Source organism: Crinia signifera, chromosome 2 (assembly GCF_055691185.1).
Source record: "Crinia signifera chromosome 2, ASM5569118v1, whole genome shotgun sequence".
In the NCBI taxonomy this organism is placed as follows: Eukaryota; Metazoa; Chordata; class Amphibia; order Anura; family Myobatrachidae; genus Crinia; species Crinia signifera.
Genome location: NC_139218.1, coordinates 125,059,934 through 125,083,072, shown reverse-complemented (window position 1 = coordinate 125,083,072; position 23,139 = coordinate 125,059,934). Strand labels below are relative to the sequence as shown.

General features: G+C 44.5%; 1 protein-coding gene across 1 annotated transcript in view; it reads left to right on the top strand.

The window, feature by feature from the left end:
- Positions 1–23,139, top strand: part of WNT2B (Wnt family member 2B) — a 101,220-nt gene that overhangs the window by 76,690 nt on the left and 1,391 nt on the right. Inside the window, exons 2-4 of the mRNA XM_083172789.1 lie at positions 4,025–4,245; positions 16,221–16,498; positions 17,980–18,244. Of these exons, the coding sequence (XP_083028915.1) occupies positions 4,025–4,245; positions 16,221–16,498; positions 17,980–18,244 (764 nt within the window). The remainder of the gene's footprint in view (positions 1–4,024; positions 4,246–16,220; positions 16,499–17,979; positions 18,245–23,139) is intronic.

Below are 23,139 nucleotides of genomic sequence, written 5' to 3'. Positions count from 1 at the left end.
AACCTCAGACTCCTTAGTAAACTGCTCCATAAAAGCATTAATCTTGTGTACACTCTGAGCAGTGTCCTGCATAGCTTGTATAATTGCAGGGTCCCCCTGAGAGGGTGGAATAGAGCCAACTGAAGGTTGTGAGGATGACAATGGCCTGAGAGATCTCACCAACTCATCTCTCTGTCTGTTTAAAGCCTGTACTAAGGCAGACACAAACCTTCCCAGAGCAGCTGCCCACGCAGGCTCAGGTTGCTCGACCCTCTGGGCTTGCACCCCTCTGGGCACAGATTCGCATGTATGGCAAATATCCCCATGGCCATCTGTTCAGGAGTTAATTTAAGCCTGCAAAATTTGCAGTTAATTAACATGGCAGATGCTCCTTCCCCCAACACAGCAGCATTACACCTGTCTGTCATGATTTTATCACAGTGCACTAAGCCAGGCATTTGTACAAAGTATAAATATAGTGTCTGTCTGCTGTTTGACCCTCTGTGGTCACCGGGGAAAACGCTGCCTCAGAAGAAACTGTCACTCTGTCTGCAGTAATAAATCTCCTTCCAGCTCTGCACAGTGTGGGCTGAAAGGGCGCCAGGACAAAGTGAAGGAAGAGACCAAAGTCCCTGCTACGGCGAGTGGGAGGCTCTCTGGTGCCTTTTTCCCCCTGTAAGCCACTCCTACTAAATGTTTCTTCTTGTTTCCTGCGTCTCCGCTTCAATGGGGACCACTTGTAATCACCCAGCTGTGCTGAGCTCATGTGACAGGCTGCAATCCTGCAAACCCATTCAAGATGGCGGCCGCCATCGCGGGGTGCCCATCACCCATGATCCCCCCTATACAGGGAGCTGGCTCCGGGGTCCCTCAGGGTCCAGGAAACCTCACTGTGAGGAGGTTTAATCGCTGTGCTGAGAGACCAGACATTATCTCTCAGCACACAGGAAGCTGACAGGATGCGCTCCTGTCAGCCCCTGCTGCTCTGTCAGTGTGAGGAAACTTCCTCTGGAAGACTCACCCTGTGCCTGCACTAACTAAGATGTAATATTAATAAAAAAACAAACATCCTAGCTACTCTATCGTATGGCTGCTGTACAGGGCCGGTGCAAGGCACCAGAGCGCCCCAGGCAAGTCGGGGTGGGGGCGCCCCGGTGTCTGCCGCCCGGGTACCTGTCCTGTGGCGTAAAAGCTGGCTGCGGCAGCGGGGGGTCCCTGCAGTCAATAAGAAATAACGAGCGCTATCCACCGGGCTATGCGGAAGCGCTTCTGTTTGGAAACACTGGCCGCAAGACGCACGCTGATTGGCTGAATCTCAGCCAATCAGCGTGCGGCCAGTGTTTCCAAATCAGAAGCGCTTCCGCATAGCCCGGTGGATAGCGCTCGTTATTTCTTATTGACTGCAGGGACCCCCCGCTGCCGCCGCCAGCTTTTACGCCGCAGGACAGGTACCCGGGCGGCAAGGGGGGGGGGGGGGGGCAAAATATCGCCCTCCAGTGGCCAGCGCCCTAGGCAAATGGCCTAGTGGTGGCACCGGCCCTGCTGCTGTAGCAGCCTTTCAGCATAGCACCCACACCGGTGGGCACCTAAAACTAACTGAGGAATGCTGGGATGCAGAAGGGAGGAGCCTGCCTCTCAGAGCTTTAGCATAGGTGCATGGCTCCTTTGGACCCTCCTACATCCCATGGTTCAGCTGTGTCACCAGGATGGATGAAAGAGAAATAAGTTTTTTTTTATGGTCCATTGTGTTTGTATATGAACAGGATTGTGGTCATTTTGAGCTTAATAAAAAGCTGATTGGTAGATATACTGTACCCCCAAAATATCAACATTTTCCTGCCACGGTAATATAACAATATGGTAGTAAAGTCACCCAGGAAAAGACTTACCTTTTGGACCCAGGAGTTAATTAGTTCACTGGCCATCCATATAATGTCATTTTCTAATTATCGCTACATATACCTTTTTCCTGTAAGAAGACAGTATAGACCATTGATAAACTCAGCATATTTGGAAATCTTGTATCATGTGAGCATGCAGCCCTTAACCCTTTCAGGTCCATCGTCTATTCAGGCTCAACAGCCCTAGCACTAGTAGCAGATCCAATGGTGAGCCACTTTATAAGAACATTAACAACGTTCAACATTCAATGTAGACCATTTTTTTATTTAAAAAAAAAAGACAATTAATTTAAACTTTGAAACCAGGCTGTTTTTCTTTCCAAAAAAAAATTGGACTGCAAAGGGTTAAAAGTGGGAATTAAATTAATCTTGCCCATCTACATTGCAAGATTTGTCACAGATCCAATAGAGGTAGACAGGAAACCTTACAAGGGCCCTTATTCTGGTTGGTGCGGTCAGAGCCGCACACGGGGCTCCGGCCGCACAAACCAATCCCCGCCCACCCTACGGATCGCCACGGCCGTCCGTACACGGACGGCTGGCGATCCGCATAAAAATGGTGGAGGCTACGCCTCCACCATGGTGGGAGCTGCCCCCTGCATTCGATGGTCGTCGACCATCGAAGGCAGGTCCGCACGCCGCGGCAGCTCCCGCAAGCTGAGACCACACGGACAATCGTCCGTGTGGTAGCTTGTATGGGGGCTGAAAGCTGACATCCGGCGACGTCAGCTTTCCGCCCCCATGAGCTGCGTCATGCCCTCATTTCCATGCATACGCCCCGCGTTTGCATGGGAACGCCCATGAAACGCGGAGCGTACACATAGGGAAATGAGGGGATGAAGCCCCTCACTCCCCTATACGCCCCCTTTGCGGCGTAGTAAATTTATGTGCGGCGAATTCGCCTGCACATGCGCAGATTGACCTCTGCGCATGTGCAGACGGAAAACATCGGCGGTACGGCCGCACGCGGGCCGTACCGCTCGAATCGGAATAAGGGCCAATGTCGGTGCAGCTAAAATGACCAGTGAATTGAATTGATTTGGGGCAAAATCACTTTGAATTGAATTTGCCCCAAAGAATCCTTGCTATAAGCACACTACACAAACATAATCTAAAACTCTTCCTTGATGGTTGTGTAGCACAGGCGTATGCAACTCTTTGCACTAGTGCCCAGTGTGGCACGTTAGAATGATTTCAGTGGCACCCATGGGGTCTGGCCATCTTCTACTATGCATGACGCTCCTTCCCTCCTGCTTGATCTCCTCCCCTCACAAAGCAGACCCTCTCCAAACCAGAGAACATAAGTGTGGCCTACATAACCAGTGAAGACTGGGACTCTGGTGAGTTAATCATCCACACTTCATACTGCTCACAGTTGAATGACAGTACAACATTCTGAAGCATTTCTCATCTCCAGACTAGAAATGACCAACCCAAGCTGAGCAAAGAATGACGGGAAAGCCATAACATTTATTATTACCACTCTGGGATTCATATTGGTTTATAATGTTGAATGTCCAGCACTCACCAGCACCTGGTGCATGTAGCATATGCTACAGGGCAGTAAGGATGGTGTAATGGTTAGCATAACTGCCTCACAGCGCTGAGGTCATAGGTTTGATTCCCACCATGGCTCTAACTGTGCGGAGTTGGTATATTCTCACCGTACTTGCGTGGGTTTACTCCGGGTACTCCAGTTTCCTCCCACAATCCAAAAATATACTGGTAGGCTAATTGGCTCCCAACAGAATATTAACCCTAGAATGTCTGTGTGCGTGTACATGTGGTAGGGAATATAGATTGTATGCTCCACTGGGGCAGGGACTGATGTGAATGTTCCAATATTCTCTGTAAAGCGCTGCGGAATATGTATGCACTATATAAGAAACTGTTAATAAATAAATAATATAATCTATACTGTGGATTCTGCATAGAAATGATCAAATCTGTAGTTGCTTTCTTTTCATTGTCATGTATTCCACTGTAAAGAGATGTGGGAAGCAGAATGGGAATAAAGCACATTTTATACATGCATAAATAACATTCAGTACCAATTAATACATATGTTTTAGTCATTTGAATACATATGTGTATTATTTCTCACATGTTCACAACATACGTCACATGTATTATCTTTCTTATAGGTACATTGGTGCACTTGGAGCAAGAGTTATATGTGATAATATCCCAGGGCTGGTGAACAAGCAGAGGCAACTGTGTCAAAAGCATCCTGACATTATGCAAGCCATTGGCGAGGGAGCTAAGGAGTGGATCAAAGAGTGCCAGCATCAGTTCAGACACCATCGCTGGAACTGCAGCACCCTGGACAGAGACCCCACAGTCCTTGGGAGAGTCATGCTAAGAAGTATGTTTGATGCCTGAAAACACATCCTCAACAAATTCAGTCATACAGTATTCTCAAAGCAGAGCCATGTTTATTGTGTGCTATTATATATTCTTCTGTACCTAAACTTTATTTCAAATTTAGTTTACTTCTACTTCACTGCCACTGAAATCATTATCTCTGTTGCTAACATACCAAGATTATATCAGGATTACAGCTGAGCTGATCAAATTCATCAAACTTTTCATATCGCTTCTTTGTACAGAATTCCATGTAAACTGCTTACATGGAAGAAATGTACAGCATTCCAGGACATTGGGCAGTTACAGCCCAGGGATAAAAGGAATCAGTAAGGCAAAAGCAAGGTAGCAGGCAGGGGCTGGCTGGCAACATTTAGTTTGTGAGGCAAATTCAAGCAAGTGAACCTGTCTTTCCACAAACACGTGATGATGGAAAAATGGGCATGAACTGGGCTTTCATTCAAGCATATGTTTAGTCTATGTACCATAGGATGTATACAACATAGGGTTGAATGTACACAGTGTTTCCAATACAGTATATGTAAAGCATAACAGATTGCATATTATATGTTGTTGACCTGTGGCAGAAAAATAGTCCCCCCCACACACACACACACACACACACAAACACACACAAAAACAAGGGACTGTGTGCGCTGTAGGTGCACATCAAATATTAACACTGTAATGCCCATTACACATTATGCCACACACCTTAATGCCCCACACACAGTAATGCCCCCTATTCATTATGCCACACACCAAAATGCCCATTACATAATTATGCCACACACCGTAATGCCGATTACACATCATTCCACACACTGTAATGCCCAAAACACCGTAATGCCCAGTATGCCACACACCATATGCCTATTACACATTGTGCACCACGCTGTAATGCTTATTACATATTATACCGAACACCGTAATGTCTATTACATATTATACAATCTGCCTTAATGCCTATTACACATTATACTGCATGCAATAATGCCTATTACATATTATGCCACATAAGTGCCATTTACCTACATACTCATTGCCAGGAGTTACATTCTCATTGCTATGGGTTACATTCTCAATACCAGGGGTTACATTCTCATTACCAGGGGTTACATGCTTGTTGCCAGGGTTTTCATGCTCGTTGCCTAGGGGTTTACATGCTCAATGCCAGTGGTTTACATTCTCCTTGCCAGGGAGGGTTTAAATGCTCTTTGTTATTGTGGGTTACACGCTCGTTGCAATCGTGGATTACCTGATTGTTGCTATGGGGGATTACATGCTCTTTGCCAGGGGATTACATGTTTCTTGCCAGGATTGTCATGCTTGTTGCCATAGGAGGATACATGCTCTTTGCCAAGGAGGATTACATGTTGATGCCACAGGGGATTACATGCTTGTTGCAATGGATAATACATGTACTCTGTGCATCCTGAAAGCAGCCTTTTAGGAAGAGAAGTCGATGCCCAGCTGGTGGCTAGGTAATACAACCACTAATACAGCCTAGTGAAGTGGGCCGAGCTCCGGACACTGACATAAGCGGTGCACCCAGCTGCGCTGTCTCTGGCTTCTCTATTGGCGCGCTAGTGTGACAGTGGTCTGTCACACTAGTGTGCCAATAGAGGATCCGGACACAGCACTGCATGCCCTAATAGAGGAGCCGGAGACAGCCCTGCATGCCCTGATAGAGGAGCCAGAGACAGTGCAGCCGGGTTCACTGCTCATGTCAGTGGACCGGAGCACGGTTCGCATCCCCAGGCTGTATTAGCTGCTGCATTAGTTTGCCACCAGCTGGGCATCACACAATGACCTTGATTCTGATTGAGCTTCACATCTTAACTAGTCCCGAATCGCCACCCTCCACCGCCGTGTCCTCTCGCAACCATGCAAGGGGATATGTCATGAAGACATGTACCCATGGGTGACAACGGATTCCACCACCCCTTGCCCCCGGCCCACATCGGTCCGTGCAAGTTGCCAAGTCTGTTCGCCCAGGGACCGTGCACATGCACATAATTTGTTATGAGCATGCAAAGATTAAAAACATTGCTCCCCTGTGCGAACACACGGGGGGGAGAGAATCAACCAAAATGACCCCAATGGCCGTACTTCTCTTCCTAAAAGGCTGCAGTGCAGTGTGACCGCAGTGAAGGCTGAGCAGGGTGCACAACTAATTGTGTGGAGTAGGCAGGGACAGATGACTTTTTTTTCTGACCAACCACCCCAAATGCATAAAATTTAACTACTCCAGAGAGCACGTGTCACCCAGCCATTAGTCATTGGACATCTGTGCAACCCTAAGAGTTGCTCCGAATTTCCAGCTGCTGATGACAATGAAGCTGCGACTGGCAATGCAGATGCTGGTTTAAAAAGCACCAAAAACAGAGATGACATACCTCCTTTTGCTGAAATGTGCCCCCAAATGCCTGAAGAATGTGAAACGGGCTGTGGCCTCCCCCACACTGTGTCCGTAACCACAGCACCATTGTCTTCTTCAACATACACACCACTCTGAATAATGCCCTGTTGCCACCCAAAAAAACACCATTTTGCAGCCTCGGCCAAGAGCCATTCAACATAGAGATACACAAAAAAGCTACATTCGGTGCAGTGCAGGCACAGGTTAAAATTCACAAAATTCTCCAAGCCCTTAAATTCACACTTTTTAGTAAGCTGATTATTTGTAATGGAAAATGTGTTCTTCCAAAATGTATTAGAATGGTGAAAAGAAATTAAAGAGGGAGCACTATGATAAAAATGTCATCTTCAGATGGCGGTATACGGGCTATCCTTTGGTTCCCCACTTTTAGCCAAAAATGTAACTGCTACCTAATGCAGGCTAAATGAAATGAGGGAGATTGCTAGACTAATGAGGGAGAGAGGGAGATTGCTGCTATTTCAGGGAGTCTCCTGCAGAATGCAGAAGGGTAGGCAGCTATGGGTAAGGTGAAGGTCCCTCAGATCAGTACTTTCTGCACTAGGCCATTCATCTGACATTGCTCAAAATTGCTGGTCTAAGCAAAAGTGGGCCCTTAGTCCTCAGGGGCCAAGGTGAAATATACCTGTTGCACCAATGGTAGTTCCGCCTCTGGCCTCTGCCTCTTCATAGACCTATGAGAAAGTTACCAGGATGTAAATATATTTATATTCTGAAGTGCTGTTATTAGTCAGTAGCTTCCTATTTGACCCTTATTGTTTATTTACAAATATATTTGACCCTTGTGCTCCCTCCATCTGCACTCTGCAAGTCCTGAATAGAATTCTAAAAGAATTAGCAGTGTGTTCCGTCAGCGCAAACATCTATGTGATGCAACACAGAAAGCTCTGTGGTCGGACATGGCTGAGTTAAGTTTGTGTTCATTAACATATTCTTCACTAGGTTTGTAATCTAGTTCTGCTCAAATGCACTTACAGTACATCAAATAAGGGGGCTGACATCACTGTTGTAATCTTATTATACTAGGAGTTCCATAAGAATAATGAAATATTGCTTTAAGATCACCTGCCTGGTGTTAAATTGCAATAAAACCTTGACATTTTTCTTTTACCATGAATAGTTATGAGAGTGATGAGTTTACTTACTGTAAGAACAAGCATCGATAATCGTGATTTTTTTAAAAACAAAGCAAAAACTAGCACATAGGGCAGTATTTAATGCGTGGGCGAGCAGCCGGCAAGGGGGTTAAACAGCAGGGATCGCAGAAAACCAGTGACCCTCTCTGTTTAACCCCTGCGCCGGCACTCACTCTATTCAATGTTCCGGGGGAATCCCCACAGTCACAGGACAGCGAGGATTTCCCCGAATAGCAAGGCTCACGGCTAATGCAGGGAGCCCGCTACATTTAGCTGCAAGTCTCGCTGCTTCTGCGGCCGCATACCCCGATTCCCCCTTGCTCCAAAAATGGAGCGAAAGGGAATCGGTGTATGTGGGGGGATCAGTTGAATGCTGACAGGGCCAGCTGTGACAGTGAGCAAGCAGCACTGCTCGCTGTCACTGCTAGCCCCCCATAGTGGTAAGGGTAAGGCCAGTCTCCAGGGATATGAGTACATATGTTCCAGTTAAGCCCCATACACACTAGATGATAGGAGTTGCGGATGATATAATTAACAATATCGGCAGTGGTTCCTGATATTGTGCATACACACTGAATGATAACGGTAAATGAGCAACGTCATTGGGACCCGCTGTCAACAGGCATTCAGCCAACGTCGGGATCCCGACTGTCAAAACACCGACAGCCGGGTTCCCGACGGCCACCGGCTATTTTTTCTTGTGGGGGGTCCAGGACCCCCAAAGAGGGAGAATAGAATAGGTGGCTCGCATAGTGAGCCACCGTGTCCGCAAGGGGTTTAGTTGCGCTCACCATGCGGTCTGAGTCCGGTCAGTCAGGATCCCAATGTCGGGATAATGACTGTCGGGATCCCAACTGTCGGACCCCTATACCACACCCGTATTGTTCTATGTATTGTATTGCTGCTGAGAACAATAGGATAGCTATGGCTAGCCATGGTGAGCCACGACCTAAGGAACAAAGTTGACAGGGGCTCCAACTGTATCTGGCACAGGGTGAAGTGGGGGGTTCCGGACGGGGTCCCGAGAGTTGGGATCCCGACAATCATTTACCCGACATCGGGATCCCGACTGTTAAAACACTGACAGACAGGGTCCTGATGGCCACCATAGAGGGAGAATAGAATAGGTGGTGAGCGTAGCGAGCCACCGAGCCCGCAAGGGCTTTGTTGCATTAGCCATGCTTTCTGAGTCCGGCTAGTCGGGATCCCGACGTCAGGCTAATGACTGTCGGGATCCCAACTGTCGGACCCCTATACCACACCTGAAGTGGAGACCGGCTGCAGGGGAATCCAGGCTGGACAAAGCAGCTGCACCATTCCCAATTCCCACCTTTGCATCAAAAACAATTTTAAAATCTAAAAATGTTTAATTTTGTGCTGCTTGGGGCACGGGTTAGAGTTGTCCGATTAACGTCTTATTTTGCATGGGCTCTCAGAATAGCAAAAAGAATAAAAATAGAGGGTGTCCCATAGATTTTTCGGACCTTCAATTTTAAAGGACACCCTACCCTGGACGTTAAAGGTCCTTTAGCCCACTAGAATTCAGCAACTACCATGGAGGGCAGGCTCAGCACTATTTCCCCTCATGGTGGAGGAGGAAGGTGGTGGGACTGCTAGGCGGAGGAGAGGGTGGCACAATATCTCTGACATCTGAGGGGGGTAGCGCAGGGCACACATCTCTGGCATCTGGGAAGGGGGTAGGGGAGGGCAGCGCAGGACGCACATCTTTGTCATCTGATGAGGGAGCGCGCATCTTCAGCTATTGAGGGGTGGGGCAGTGCAGGACGCACATCACCGGCATCAAAGGGGGGAGGAGGGTGCCACTACCCTTTTTTTTTCTATAGGGTGCAGGGGGAGCAGCAGGCCCTAACAAGAGCTCATGCCCCATAGCAGCTGCACCCCCTGCCCCCTTGGTAGTAATGCCACTGCTTTCAACAGTGATACAGAGGTATGGAGAGAGGGAAGACAATGTGAACATGTTTCAACTAATTTTTGATTTTCCAAAAGTCCACTTTTAATTTTAGCCAGAATTATATACAGTTTTGTTTAAAATGTGTTCACCGCAATGCATTCCAACCTTTAAAATGTTGCAATAGTTTTCAGTATTGTACAAAAAAAAAAAAAAATAGTTTTCAAACAGTTTTAAGCACTAATGGTTGCTACTTATCATCCAGGCATTAATCAGGGAATTTAAGCAGATACCTTGCTAAGACAGATTGCGACTGTCAACAGTGCGCAATCTGTTTCCTGTAAACAAATATGTCTGTTGTGGCCTGCCCTTCTGCTGTGCTTCTCCTTATCCTGTGTGTGCTTAGTTGTTAAATAAATGAATCAAGTGGTCATCCCTGCTTATTACTGTGCAAAAAAAAAAAAAACGGTGTAAGTTGCAGATGTCTCAGCCCAACAGTGAAATATCTAAACAGTTATTGGATATGTAAATATTTGGATAGAGATTCAGGAAGGGTGTCAGGTATTTCTGTGATGGAGGAACTGTCTTCAGGAAAATATACAGAGGTGTGGATGCCTGCGTCCCGCAACCAAAACACAAGTACTGATTTGCAAGCTTTAGTGTATTGTGCACATGGCTTCCATACTTCTTAAGGTGCATACACATGCAAAGATTTGAAGCAAGATGTGGGTGTTCCCGATCAATAGGAATGACCAATCATTTAAATTGTTCCGTGTATTGTTCACGATGCGCCAGTGGCATGCAGTGGGGTGAGGCACAGCATTTTGAATTGATAAAGTATGTCAAAAATACAAAGAATATATAAAAAAATATTTTTATTGTCAAAATTCTGGAGTAAAGTCTATGGCAGGTGAGGCAGTGCCTCACCTGGCTACCTTTTTCTGCACATCTCTTATCAAAACTCAGTGAATCTCCAGCAGTGTATAGTGCTGCACATTGGTATAATGCCAGCATGAACCCCTGGGCTCATATATTGTGTGCAAATCTATCTCTGGTACTTACCAGGGACTCCTTAGCCATTTACCTCACTGCACGTCCCTGCGATGCGCATACATTCCGATCTATGATCTTTCATGCATGCAGGAAGATCATAGACCAATCTTTTGTAAAGTGTTTCAAATCATTTTGTGTGTGCGCACGATGAACAATTTGAAACCATTGGTAATTTGTTCCGTGTGTATGCACCTTAAGAGGAACAAACAAGGAATTCCATTTACTGAATTACTAATTGTTCATTATAGCTATCTGTTCCTTTAGGAACATTGGGGTTGATGCATGCTTTCCTTCCCTCTTGGAAGCTGTGGAAGACTCACAATTTTTATGGTAGTCCCCCACAGCCATGGAAGGGTACGTGGCTGCTTTCTAGTGAAGCGGACAGGATGAGTAATATAAACACAGTGGCAGTGCCAAGGGGGTAGGCCTTAAATATGTGAATGGCATAATTTAGCCCTGTCTCCTACCTGCAAATTATTCCCCATTTGTGGGTGGATCTTGACAGTCTAGCCCTGCCCCCCACGGTGACTGGCTGTGTCTCCCCAAAGGGCTTCTTAGGAGAGGAGAAATAAAACATAGGTAAGTATGGGTCAATGGGGCAGATGTATGAAGGCTCGTTATGGGGGAGAAGGGGTATCAGCGCACGTTATGTGCACTGATACCACTTCTCCCCCATGTATGAAGGAGGTGAGATGCGGTAAAGGACAGGGGCGCTATGCGCCCCTGTCCATATCGGCGCTGCTATCAAAATGATAGCAGGCCGAATGTATGAACGGTCAGCATCGCTGACCGTTCCGCACGAAGCCTGCTTTGGCTTCGCCAGCATCAGGCTGGCGAAGCCCTATCCAAACAGCAGGGACAGCGCTGTCCCTGCTGTTAGGTCTGGGCTGCGCTGGGGATCTCGCGTGAACAGCGAGATCCCGCGCATGCCCAGTGCGGCCGGCCGGGGGACAGGAGATAGCGCATCAGTATTAACTGATGTGCTATCTCCAGAAAGGGACATCGCCGGAGGGGGGAGTTAACGCTCCCCCGCTTCGGCAGACAAGATGTTAATACATCTTGTCGATGTCCCTTCCTGCTTCGCCTCGCTATTGAGGCGAAGCAGGAAGTATCATAGCGGCGCGATAAGCGCTGCTATGATACATCTGCCCCACTGTATCAAGTAGTTGAGTAATGTAGCACTGGAGAAGTTGCCAATAGCAACCAATTAACAACTACATATCATTTTCTAGAATGCTTTCTCAAAGCTGATTGCTTTCTATGGTCCATCTGTCCCCTCTTTTTACTGCTTGATATACGAACCCGGTGTTGGACTGAGGCATGAAGGGTCCACCGGGGAAATTCAGTAATAGTGGCCCATGTGCAGGGGTATGTCCACTCTCCAGAGGTGTAAAACCCCATGTTGACATTTTGACTGTCGACCTTCCCCATGTTGACCTAATGCTTGTGTTGACCTAATAACCCAGTTGAACTAACCCCATGTCGACCTTCAGTCATGTCAACCTTCAGGTATGTCGCCCTTAAGTGGTCAACCTAATGCTTGTCGACCTTAAACTTGTCAACATCATTACCATATCAAAGCCAAAGCAGTGCTTGGGACTCAAATGATATCTTGTGTTTTAATTGTTGTTGTTTTTTTTGGGAAGACTTTCAATTAGCAGAAAATAGCATTAGTTGGAATATTCTTTTTGACAGAGCAAATAAAGTGTACCTAAATGACTTCATTAATTTAGTTTTTTATTGTTGTAATTGTAAGAAACAGATATGTCCTATACATCTTTGCTACAGTCGTGCCAAGCAACCCTTTTTGGTATTCCAGGTCCTGTGACAATCTTCTAGCATCGGGTTTCTTTTTGCCCAAAAATGCATCTTATGCTGCCCATACACTTGTGACATATTGCATGCAATCATTCGATTTCGACCACATCTGGCCAATAAATTGAATGATTGTATGCACAAAATGTTTACCATTCGACGCAATGCGCGGGCACGCTGGTCGGATGTCGGGTCTCAATGTCTTATGTGCTGCACATAATATTTATTGCTTTGCAGGAGCAATTGCGTGTGGTTTTTAACCACATGCGATGCTCGAATGCAATCCGCTGGGGGAGTGGCGCGGAGGGACCACTTTTTCAGCGGCATGGGAATGGGGACAGGGGGCCGGACGGGCCACTGACGGCGTGGAAGACAGCGGGCAGAGGGTTTCGTTGTAGCTGTAGCACTAGCGGGCGGCGAGGGTCAGTCAGCGGTGGCGGCAGAAGTGTTTAAAACACTAAGTAGTCCTCTGATTGGCTGAGATAGTTCAGCCAATCAGAGGGCTGCCCAGTGTTTAAACACTTCTGCTGCCACCTCTGACTGACCCCCAACCGCTAGCGCTACTGGGGCAGTAGAATTTTTTAAACACTGGGCAGCCCTCTGATTGGCTGATCTAGCTCAGCCAACCCGAGGGCTGCCCAGTGTTTTAAACACTTCTGCCGCCACCGCTGACTGACCACCGCCGCCCGCTAGCGCTACTTCTTGCGCTACACAACGCCACCCTCTGCCCTCCCTCTTCCAGCACCCGATTTGCCATCTCAAGATGGCATGCGACATCGGGTGCTGTAAAGGAGGCACCTTAGCACCACAATATGCGATCGGGTTTGATGGACATCGCACTTCGATGTTGCATCGGATCCGATCGCAGAAGTGTTTGGGCAGTATCAGTCGGAATGTAATGTGACTATGATGTACAAATCCCTGAATCTGTACATAAAGTGCTATAATGTACCAGCTGCAGCTTTTATCTAATACAAGTTCGTATACAGACTCAGACACACACAATATGCAAGTGTCATATGACAGATTAATCAGAACAGTCCTAGCTGCATTGTGAGACATCTGATGTTAGCAGAGTTGCATGTGACCTGGCAGCTTACTCACTGGAGGCATCTTGCTCTGCATGGCGTATTGCGGCTAGATGTATGAGGACACAGCTGTAGTAAACTCAAAGCAAATGTGTGTATTTTTGAAAAAAAAATCACCATGAAATTCTTTACGGTTCTTGCTTTTGTATTAGTCCACACAAAATGATTCTACATGCAGGTGTGCATAATAAAATACGCACATGATTATGATAATGTCTGTTTTTACGAGTTTGAGTAAAATGCATAAAAAAGTAATATGGGTTCCCAACAAGACATACAGTTTTATTATGTATTTATTATTACCAGTTTCTTATATAGCGCACACATATTCCACAGTCCCTGTCCCAGTGGAGCTTACAATCTATATTCCCTACCACATGTATATGCATACATATTCATTCTAGGGTTCATTTTTGTTGGGAGCCAGTATATTTTTGGAATTTGGGAAGAAATCGGAGTACCTGGAGGAAACCCACGCAACCATGGGGAGAATATACAAACTCCACAAAGTTAGGGCCATGTTAGGAATTGAACCCATGACCTCAGTGCTGTGAGGCAGTAATGCTAACCATTACGCCATCCGTGCTGCCCTGCAATCTGTTACATGAAATAAAGGCACCCTTGAGTTTATTAAAGCCAGGGTCTGGTAGCTCAACTCTTTCTGTAGGGCAGTAGGGCATAGGGGGATAGGGCAATTTAAGGGACCCTCCCATTCTGTGAGTATGTGTCTTGAGAGCCTCTTTATCAGGAGGCAAAAAATATAAAGAAGGCTACACTATTCACAAATAGAATTAGCCAAGTCCCACAAAGACTTGACCACGCCCCCTAGTGCTGGTAAAAAGATATATCTGTGGGCGTGCCATAAAAAATAGTATTTCATGAACTCTTAGTGGGTTCGCTGTGTACAGTTTGTGCCCTTAGATACACCAAATTCTATGCTTATGTAACATTTCACTAATATCACCACACATTTAACATTGCATTTGGAGGAGTTGTGTGTGTGTGTGAGGGAGAATAATATGTTTTAATGTAGGTATTTTTATTTTAAAAAGCATTATCAGTGTCCTCCTCCTTCGTGGGCTTACTGCTGTCTGGTAATAGATTTTATTAGAGCCTGTGTCCTATATAGAAAATTATTATTTTTGTCTATCGCTAAAATGCTGTATACTTTATGGTGGTAATGAAAAAGGAAGAGTGGGTGCTCAACTGGAAACCATTTATCACTTTTAGTCGGACTTGTCAATATGCACCCGTGGGGTTTATGTGCCAGATAATAATTTGGCTCTGACTGAAAGACATGTAGGAAGCATAATCTCCAGAGCAGTCTATTTGCCATAATTCTGATGTGCTGAAGAAGTACCGTGGTTTACTACGCTGTACTAAATTATGTCTTAAATACAGCTTCTAGTCTTGACAGGTAGTTTTGACACCCTTGGGTTCCTCACTGATGCTGTTCTAATTTACACAGATTTTATTGAGTGGAATACAGTACCTATAAAATACCAGACTGTGCCCAGGAGATCCCATTATTTTTTATTATTTTTATCCTGCTGGATTTATGGTGCATTTCAGACCTGGGATTCTTGAAGTTGACCACCAGTAAGAGATAAAAGTGAAGTTGAGTGAATCTCGCCTGGATGAGATTGGAATGTGCTTCATAACAGCTGCATTTCATTACATCTATGAAATGATTACAGACTTGGAAATTACTAAAATACTTGTTATATTCTATTCAAGTCAAATAACCCAGTGACATTAGACCACTGGTCCTGTGATATCTGCAGGTATGGGTTGAGTCTACCATATCCAAAATGTTTGGGACCAAATGTATTTTGGATATTGGAATTTCCATATTTTTTTAATATATGCATACCATAACAAGATATGCTGGGGATGGCACCCAAGTCTAATGTAGGGTACACATCAGAACGATCATGAGCAGATCGTGAGATGAATGTACGATGGTCACATGATCTGTCGGAGCACACGATCTGCACACAATCTGCATACGATCTGATCACGTTCTGATCATGATCTGTATCCAGTTGAATGGATCTTTTACAAATCCTGACTGCAGCAGGTAGGATCTCCAAAACAACCAAATGACCAGCAGGGACACGCATCGGATCGGAATCAGATCTAAAACATGCCAAGACATGCCCAATTTACATCAAAACTGGGGGAATTGAGGCCAAATCCTTCTGTTGTGTACCCGGCATAAATGGGAAGTTCAATTATACTGCCCGAACTTGGACATTATTTTTAAAACATCAATTATTTACAAGGCATGGTTTTGCCTTGTAAATAAAATAAATTCCATATCATCAAGAATGCGGACACACACACACACACACAATTTCAAAAGTAAGCACACTAAAATATTGGATAAGAAAGATCTATAAGAAGGGAAGTCATTAATTTATTCATCCTTCGTAAATGATATTATGCACAGCTAGTTTATGCAATTTTGCATATTATCACTGTTGATCTTTTTGTATAGCTATGATATAGTAACTTGATTTTATTCACTTTTAGGCAGTCGAGAAGCAGCATTTGTCTATGCCATCTCTTACGCTGGAGTGGTTTATGCCATTACCCGTGCTTGCAGTCAAGGAGAATTGAAATCATGCAACTGTGACCCCAAGAAGAGGGGGCGCTACCGAGATGAAAGAGGAGAGTTTGACTGGGGAGGCTGTAGTGACAACATTGACTTTGGGATTGAGTTTGCCAAGGATTTTGTGGATGCCAAGGAAAAAAAAGTGAAGGATGCACGAGCCTTGATGAACATGCACAATAACGGCTGTGGAAGGATGGTGAGTTCCACTAAAACTCTCTTTTACTGGTACAAAAATGAGATTTTTGATTAAATCATCATTTTAATCATCCTAGTTGAGCAATAGTGATGAATGCACTGCTCAGCTCATTTATCTAAGTAGGAAACCCAGTGGTTCATCGTGTTCTAACATTTCTCAATGTTGAAATTGGTAGAATAACAAAAATTGGGAGTGCGGAACAAATCATAACCTCCTCCTTCTTCCAGATGTGTCCAGATCTAGCAAGAACAGATCTAAACTTTGTAAACTATTAATGCTATTTGGAAAGAGCCCACTGGAAGTTAAAGCAGAAATATTTTGTACAATCAATACATTTCCATGCTGGGTAGTTTATGGTTCTATAGCTCAAAGAGCTATAAATAGGTACGGTTTCAAAAGGAGCCATAAGATAACAATTGAAGAAAAGGAGGGGTTTATGGGGACCATAAATCTGCCATATTTACTATGCCCGTATAGTATAATCAGCTGCATAATTGATATTGACTGCTTAGTAATAGAATAGCTGTGTCATTTGTAATTTCACTAATTACCTTTGTGTAGCAGGGGAACTCAGCAGTGGCATTAGGTATATATATTATTTATTTACAGTTTCTTATATAGCCGAGCAGCAGATTGCGTTGCGCTTTACAATTGTAGACAGCGATGGAACAAACTGGGTAACAACAGACAGACATGGAGGTAGAAGCATCCTGCTGCAAGCTTCCAATCTATATAATATATATATATATATATATTTTTTTTTTTTTTTTAAGGCTAGTTCTATAATCAAGTCTTAAAAATAGAAACCCGTTGCTTCTAAAGTCACCGCACCCCTTGTGTTCATTTAATAGCATCTGTGTTGGGTGCCTGATGACCTCTCGACAGTCAGGATTCCAACGGTCATTATACCAACATTGGAATCCCGACTGTCAAACGCCCGACAAGCAGGATACCAACTGACAGGGGCTTTTCTCCCTCATACAACCCCCACAGAGGGAGAATTGAACCTTTGGAGAGCCACCGAGCACGCAAAGTGCTTCTTTGCACTTGCCCCCTATTGGAATTCCGATGTCGTATACTGACCGCCGGGATTCCGACTGTCAGTCTGGCATACCACGTCCTCTGTGTGGAGCAATAATAAACATATGTGTTTACCATAAAAAAAACACATTTGGGAAATTCAAGTTCAATTATCTCAAACCGCATGACAGAGTTTTAATTTAACTAATGTTAAAAAAAGCAAACACAATATTAGAGGGTATCTGCCCTTATTTAATAAAATTGTGCTGTTACGCAGAATCAAATGTTTTCTTAACTGAAACACATTTGAAACACTGTAAACCCTGTTACACTATGTTTCAAAACAATTTTGTCATGGTGATTGTAAAACCTGTATATATAGTATTTTATGTGTGATGAGTGATTAACAACTTGTATTTCAATGAGAAGTTCCACTCTAATCCCTATCCTCTGTCTCACAGGCAGTAAAACGTTTTATGAAGCTTGAATGTAAGTGCCATGGGGTCAGTGGGTCATGCACATTAAGGACTTGTTGGCAAGCCATGTCAGATTTCCGAAAAACAGGGGACTATCTCAAAAGAAAATACGACGGGGCAATCCAGGTCACCATGAATCAAGATGGTATTAGCTTCACAGTGGCCAATCAAAACTTCAGAAAGCCCACAAAGAAGGAACTTGTGTACTTTGAGAATTCTCCTGATTATTGTGTGATGGACAAGTCTGCAGGTACGGCTCATTTGTCCTTCTCGGTTAGAGAAGCATTTTTGTCATGTGCAAATGCCCTGCAGCTAATGCTGCTACAGTCAGGAGATACTGTAGCTCTTGCAAAACTCAGCACCTTGTTTGATCTCCTGGCAGCCAAAACAAAGTATTCACATGCTTCCTCTTGTTTAAAAGTAATCAGTAAAAACCTGCTTTGATACATTAGATCTCTTTCACTTTACGTGTTTTATCATTTCATCATTATCGTAAAGTCATCATTGTCTAAACGTTTAGACCTGTATAGCGTAGTCCCAGAAATGCTGTCCTACTTGGTTGGCTGAGTTCTGATTCACAACAAAACAATATTCTTTGGAGAAGAGTCATATAGTGATTTTGTTGCACTGTTAATGGTTTACATACATTTTTATTTTTCTTAAGCAATTCCTAGTCCAAATAGTCCTGTTGCTATTTACCAATCGCACGCATAGGCTTGTAATTAAATATGCACCCCATTTTTTTTTTTAATTGATGATGCTAGGCTAGTTTCATTACTCCATAAATAGATTCACTGTAAACTGGATCAATACTGATAATCCACATTTGTATTAGATTATTTTTCGTGTATCTTGATAATCCTGAAGCCCCTACTGTGTGACCATGCAGGAATTTTGGAAAAATCACGTGGAAGTTCTTAGTTCTCTTTGAACTCTGTGTGCAGTAAACACAGGACCAGGAATTAAAAATATATGAGATTAATTCATTGTCATGTGCTTAATGTGTTAATAAGGAACATTGTATTATAGGCCTCCAAACACTTATTTTACTCCCCTCCAGGACAGTATGCAGGTCCGGTGTCAGATAATGTAATAATAGTAGATTTATGAATCTTTCAAAAGTTAATTGTAACAATACATTTAAAAAAAGCAAATTGGCAAACTAAAAATTAGCAAATTAACAATAATACGAAGCTCTATTAGTTTTCATGTGATGGGCTTTTATACTTTAGTCAGTGATGGCTTTTGCCTAGTCACAACTTTACAGCCCTCTCCAGTGGCAAATGCAGGATTTTTAGAGGGGGGGTTTGTAAATGTAATCCAAAATCTCCCACTCTGCAGCGCAATGGAGTAAGTACGGGAGTCTGGGGAGGTGGTAAAAGCCCTGAATATTGTTTTTTTATACTCTGGATACTGTATGGAATACAGTATTATCAGAGCCGGCCTTAGGCATAGGCAAACTAGGCAACTGCCTAGGGCATTTGGAATGCCTAGGGGCACCAGCAGCTTCTGCTGATTAAAATGATATGCAGCATGCCTATATTCTGTGTGTGAGTGAGGCTGTATCTGCATATGAAATAGTGTATTCATGGAAATCACTGTAACATGGCATTCCGTATGCAGGTACAGCCACAGTCGCACACAAAATATAGGCATGCCGCATATTATTTTAATGACTTCAATAAAGTTGCACTACTGTGTGGCATAATTTGAATTGGGGGTACTATTGTGTGGCCATGCCCCTTCCCAGCAAGAACACACCCTAGTTTGGGCTGCGCACCGAATGTGTGCACTGTTTCTATTTAAAATATTGTGGGTAGGAGCACCAAAATGATGAATGCTATCATGAGGGTTGATGGTGCTGGAAAAGGGGAGCAGGGTCAGAGGTGGAACTAGTGGCGGTGCTAGGGGGCACCAGGCAAAATCTTGCCTAGGGCATCATTTAGGCTAGGGCCGGCTCTGAGTATTATTATTTAACAGTAAATATGGTTCAGGCTGTTTCAAACATTTAAATAAGTGGTGAAGAAAAGGTTAAACATAATAAATAAATAAATACACAGACATAATAAAACAGTGCTGCACTTTCTAAGCTCACAATCTCCCACTTCCTGGTAAGACTTCTGTCTCTTCTTCCTGGAAGCTTCTCTCTTGTCCAGTGCAATATTTGAGGGCTCAGATCCACACATACAGTAAATGTGGTAGAAGAAGCTGGTACACTGGGCATGTGCTGCAACTCCGCTCTGTCCCTTACACTGCATGATGTGGTGGCAGTTCTAATAATCATATTATATACCAGTGCTATTGTTGTCATTAAGGCCCTTGTCAAGAGGAGGGGGGTTTCCAGGCAACCAGAAACCCCCCTGCGTTTGCCTATGCTCTCTCCCAGTAATTATATCACCACCCATGAGTGCAGTAGTACGCCAGACAGGCAGTATTTTTTCCTCTCCTGTGACTGCCAGTCTAGACTGCGATTAATTTAGGCATTTTCACTGTGAAGCTGATGTAGTCACTTGCCATCCTCCTCTGGCAGTGTAGGTAGTTTAACATAGTGGTGTTTTTATATCTGCACAAACCGTTTATTATCAAGTTACTAAACTAGAAATGTTGTGTTTCCCTACCAAAAAAATTCTTGTGCCCACCCCCCATACATTAATTATTATTATTTTTTACTTACATGCTTGTTGCCAGGGGTTAATTGCTTGTTGCCAGAGGTTACATACTCATTATCAAGGAGTTACTTGCTTGTTTTCAGGGGTTTCTAAGCTCATTGCCAGGGGCAGCCGAGAGGAATGCCGGGCCCCGGTAAAATTTTGGGGGTGTGGCCTAAGTGTGTGTGGTGTGGGCACCTCCCACACTTAGGCCACACCCCCAAAATGTTTAGAGGAGGGTGAAAGAAAACTCTAAAACTGTAATCTCAGAGGCAGCACACACCTACAGCATGTGCTGTGCTGACAGCAGGCTCAGCATGACCTCTCACGCCGTCAGTGAGACACTCATGCTGAGCCTGCTGTCAGAACAGCACATGCTGTAGAAGTGTGTGCTACTGTTGCTACCCGGGAGGGACAGAGGGGGAAGGGAGGGGTCGGACCAGGGCCCCTGCAGGGCCCCTCCAGCAAGCCTGGGCCCGGGTAATTAGTACCTGCTCCCCCCCTCTCTCGGCTCCCCTGGGAGATACATGCTCATTGCCATAGGGTTATCATGATGGGTGCCAGGGAGTGACATGTTCAAAGGGTGCCAGTACACTCAGAATCCAGTACGTCTAAGTAACGCTATACATGCTGTGCTCCCCTGCTCCCCTGACAGATGCTAGAGGTCCTGTCGCACCTCTAGCATCTATCTGCAGCAAGGCAGTGACATTTTTGGAGGACTGTTTTGGCAGATTTGTGGTAGCTGGCCAGACCTCATGGAATCTGCAGAGGCCCTTTGCCCCACAGCACCTCTTTCCCCCACCACCTCTTGGGCTGCGGTGCTATAGTTATTCCACTGACTGAAAGAATAACAGAAAATGAGTTCCTTCCTGGTCATCTATACTATCCTATATAGTAGACAACTATTGACTGTGTGCTCTTAAATGATAGGGTGAAATGATAAGTTGAGCTGGATGATGTGGTTGACAGTGAAAGGTTAGTGGCAACAGTGAAAAAATATTTATGGTTGTGAAGTGCATTTTATCAAGATGATTTGTTTCAAATCATCATGCTTAAGTACATGCCACACTAGCTTATATTGTTAATGGCTATTATTTAATCCTTTACTTCATTTGTTGGAGGGAGATGAGGACGCCCAGAGAGAAAGATAATCAGGACCTTTGTATCAAAGCAATGTAATGCCATTTTAAATGTGGGGGACCAAGCGCAAATAAGTCACCCATATGTTTTATTACTCAGAAAACGACGCAATTGAAATAAAGACTCGGACACAAATAACTGGACTCGTAGACAATAAATAATGACTCAGACAACTGTATAAATTGGAAAATTAAGCTCACAGCCAGAATTTATTAAATCGAATGGCTGGATTGAATTAAATAATCAAAAGTGGCCAAGCAGCATGGCCCCTCGGCAATAGCTTATGCAATAACTAAATAAATGGGCGTGGCCTCGACCACGCCCTGCGTGAGCATTACTGAGTAGCTCCATTTCCCCTAAATTGGCCTAGCCGTTGTCCATCCCTCAGATGTTGACCTGGTCCCCCCCTAAGGTAGTGACCGACTCGCCACTGTCACAGGGAAATGCTAGTCAATTTCTGTCACGCTAATCTCTTTTAAACCGAGGAGCCATGCTCTCCGCCTTCCACACCTTACTTACAAGGCCCTAAGCCTTTGCACTTCTCCTTTTCACCTTGCTCTCCCTCCTTGCAAGGCCCTAAGCCTTTGCAACTCTCTCTCGACACCTTCTCCTCCTTACTTGCCAGGCCCTCAGCCTTTACAAGCCTCATCATGAACTTACACAACCAAAAAATCTTTTTCTTACTTCGGGTGGGTGGGAATCCAAAAAACAGCAAGAGGAATAATTTACCTCAGCCAGCTCTTAAATAAACTCCTAAGCTCCTCCCCCTGCTCTGCTATCACTGGCTGGCTGCTCTACCTAACACCCAATAGCTTCCACTGACTGAAACACCAATAAACTATAAGCTAACTAATTCTTCATACAAAAACAGGGTGCTTATCTAATCTCAAGCTCAGGTAAGCTTTCGATTCTATTTATGTCAAATAGTTACTATGGAGACATAAAACAGAGCTAGTCTTACAGCGATCGGTACTGCATTGATTCATTCATTTAGCAAGTTGCTAAGAATTAGACCATGCTCTACTCAGAAGTCAGAAAACAAAAATCTGACAAACCTCCTGTTTTAAAGAGGCTACAGTGCAGAGCGGCGACATTAAGGAAAAAATAGTCTAGCAATTATATTGTCAAACATTGAAAGGAAGCAGATCGAGAACAGACAACATGAAATCTGTTATCTGCCAGATGAGTGGATAGTCTTACTGCAATAATGGTTATTGGACATCAATCATCAGGCTCTATGCATTTTGTTGAGTCAACTATGAATGAGGAGGGAGTTCCCTTTACTAGTATATTGTAGTTGTGTTTTATAATTGCGGCAGATGTTACAACGTTCTGCGATCCAGAGCAGCAGGATTAC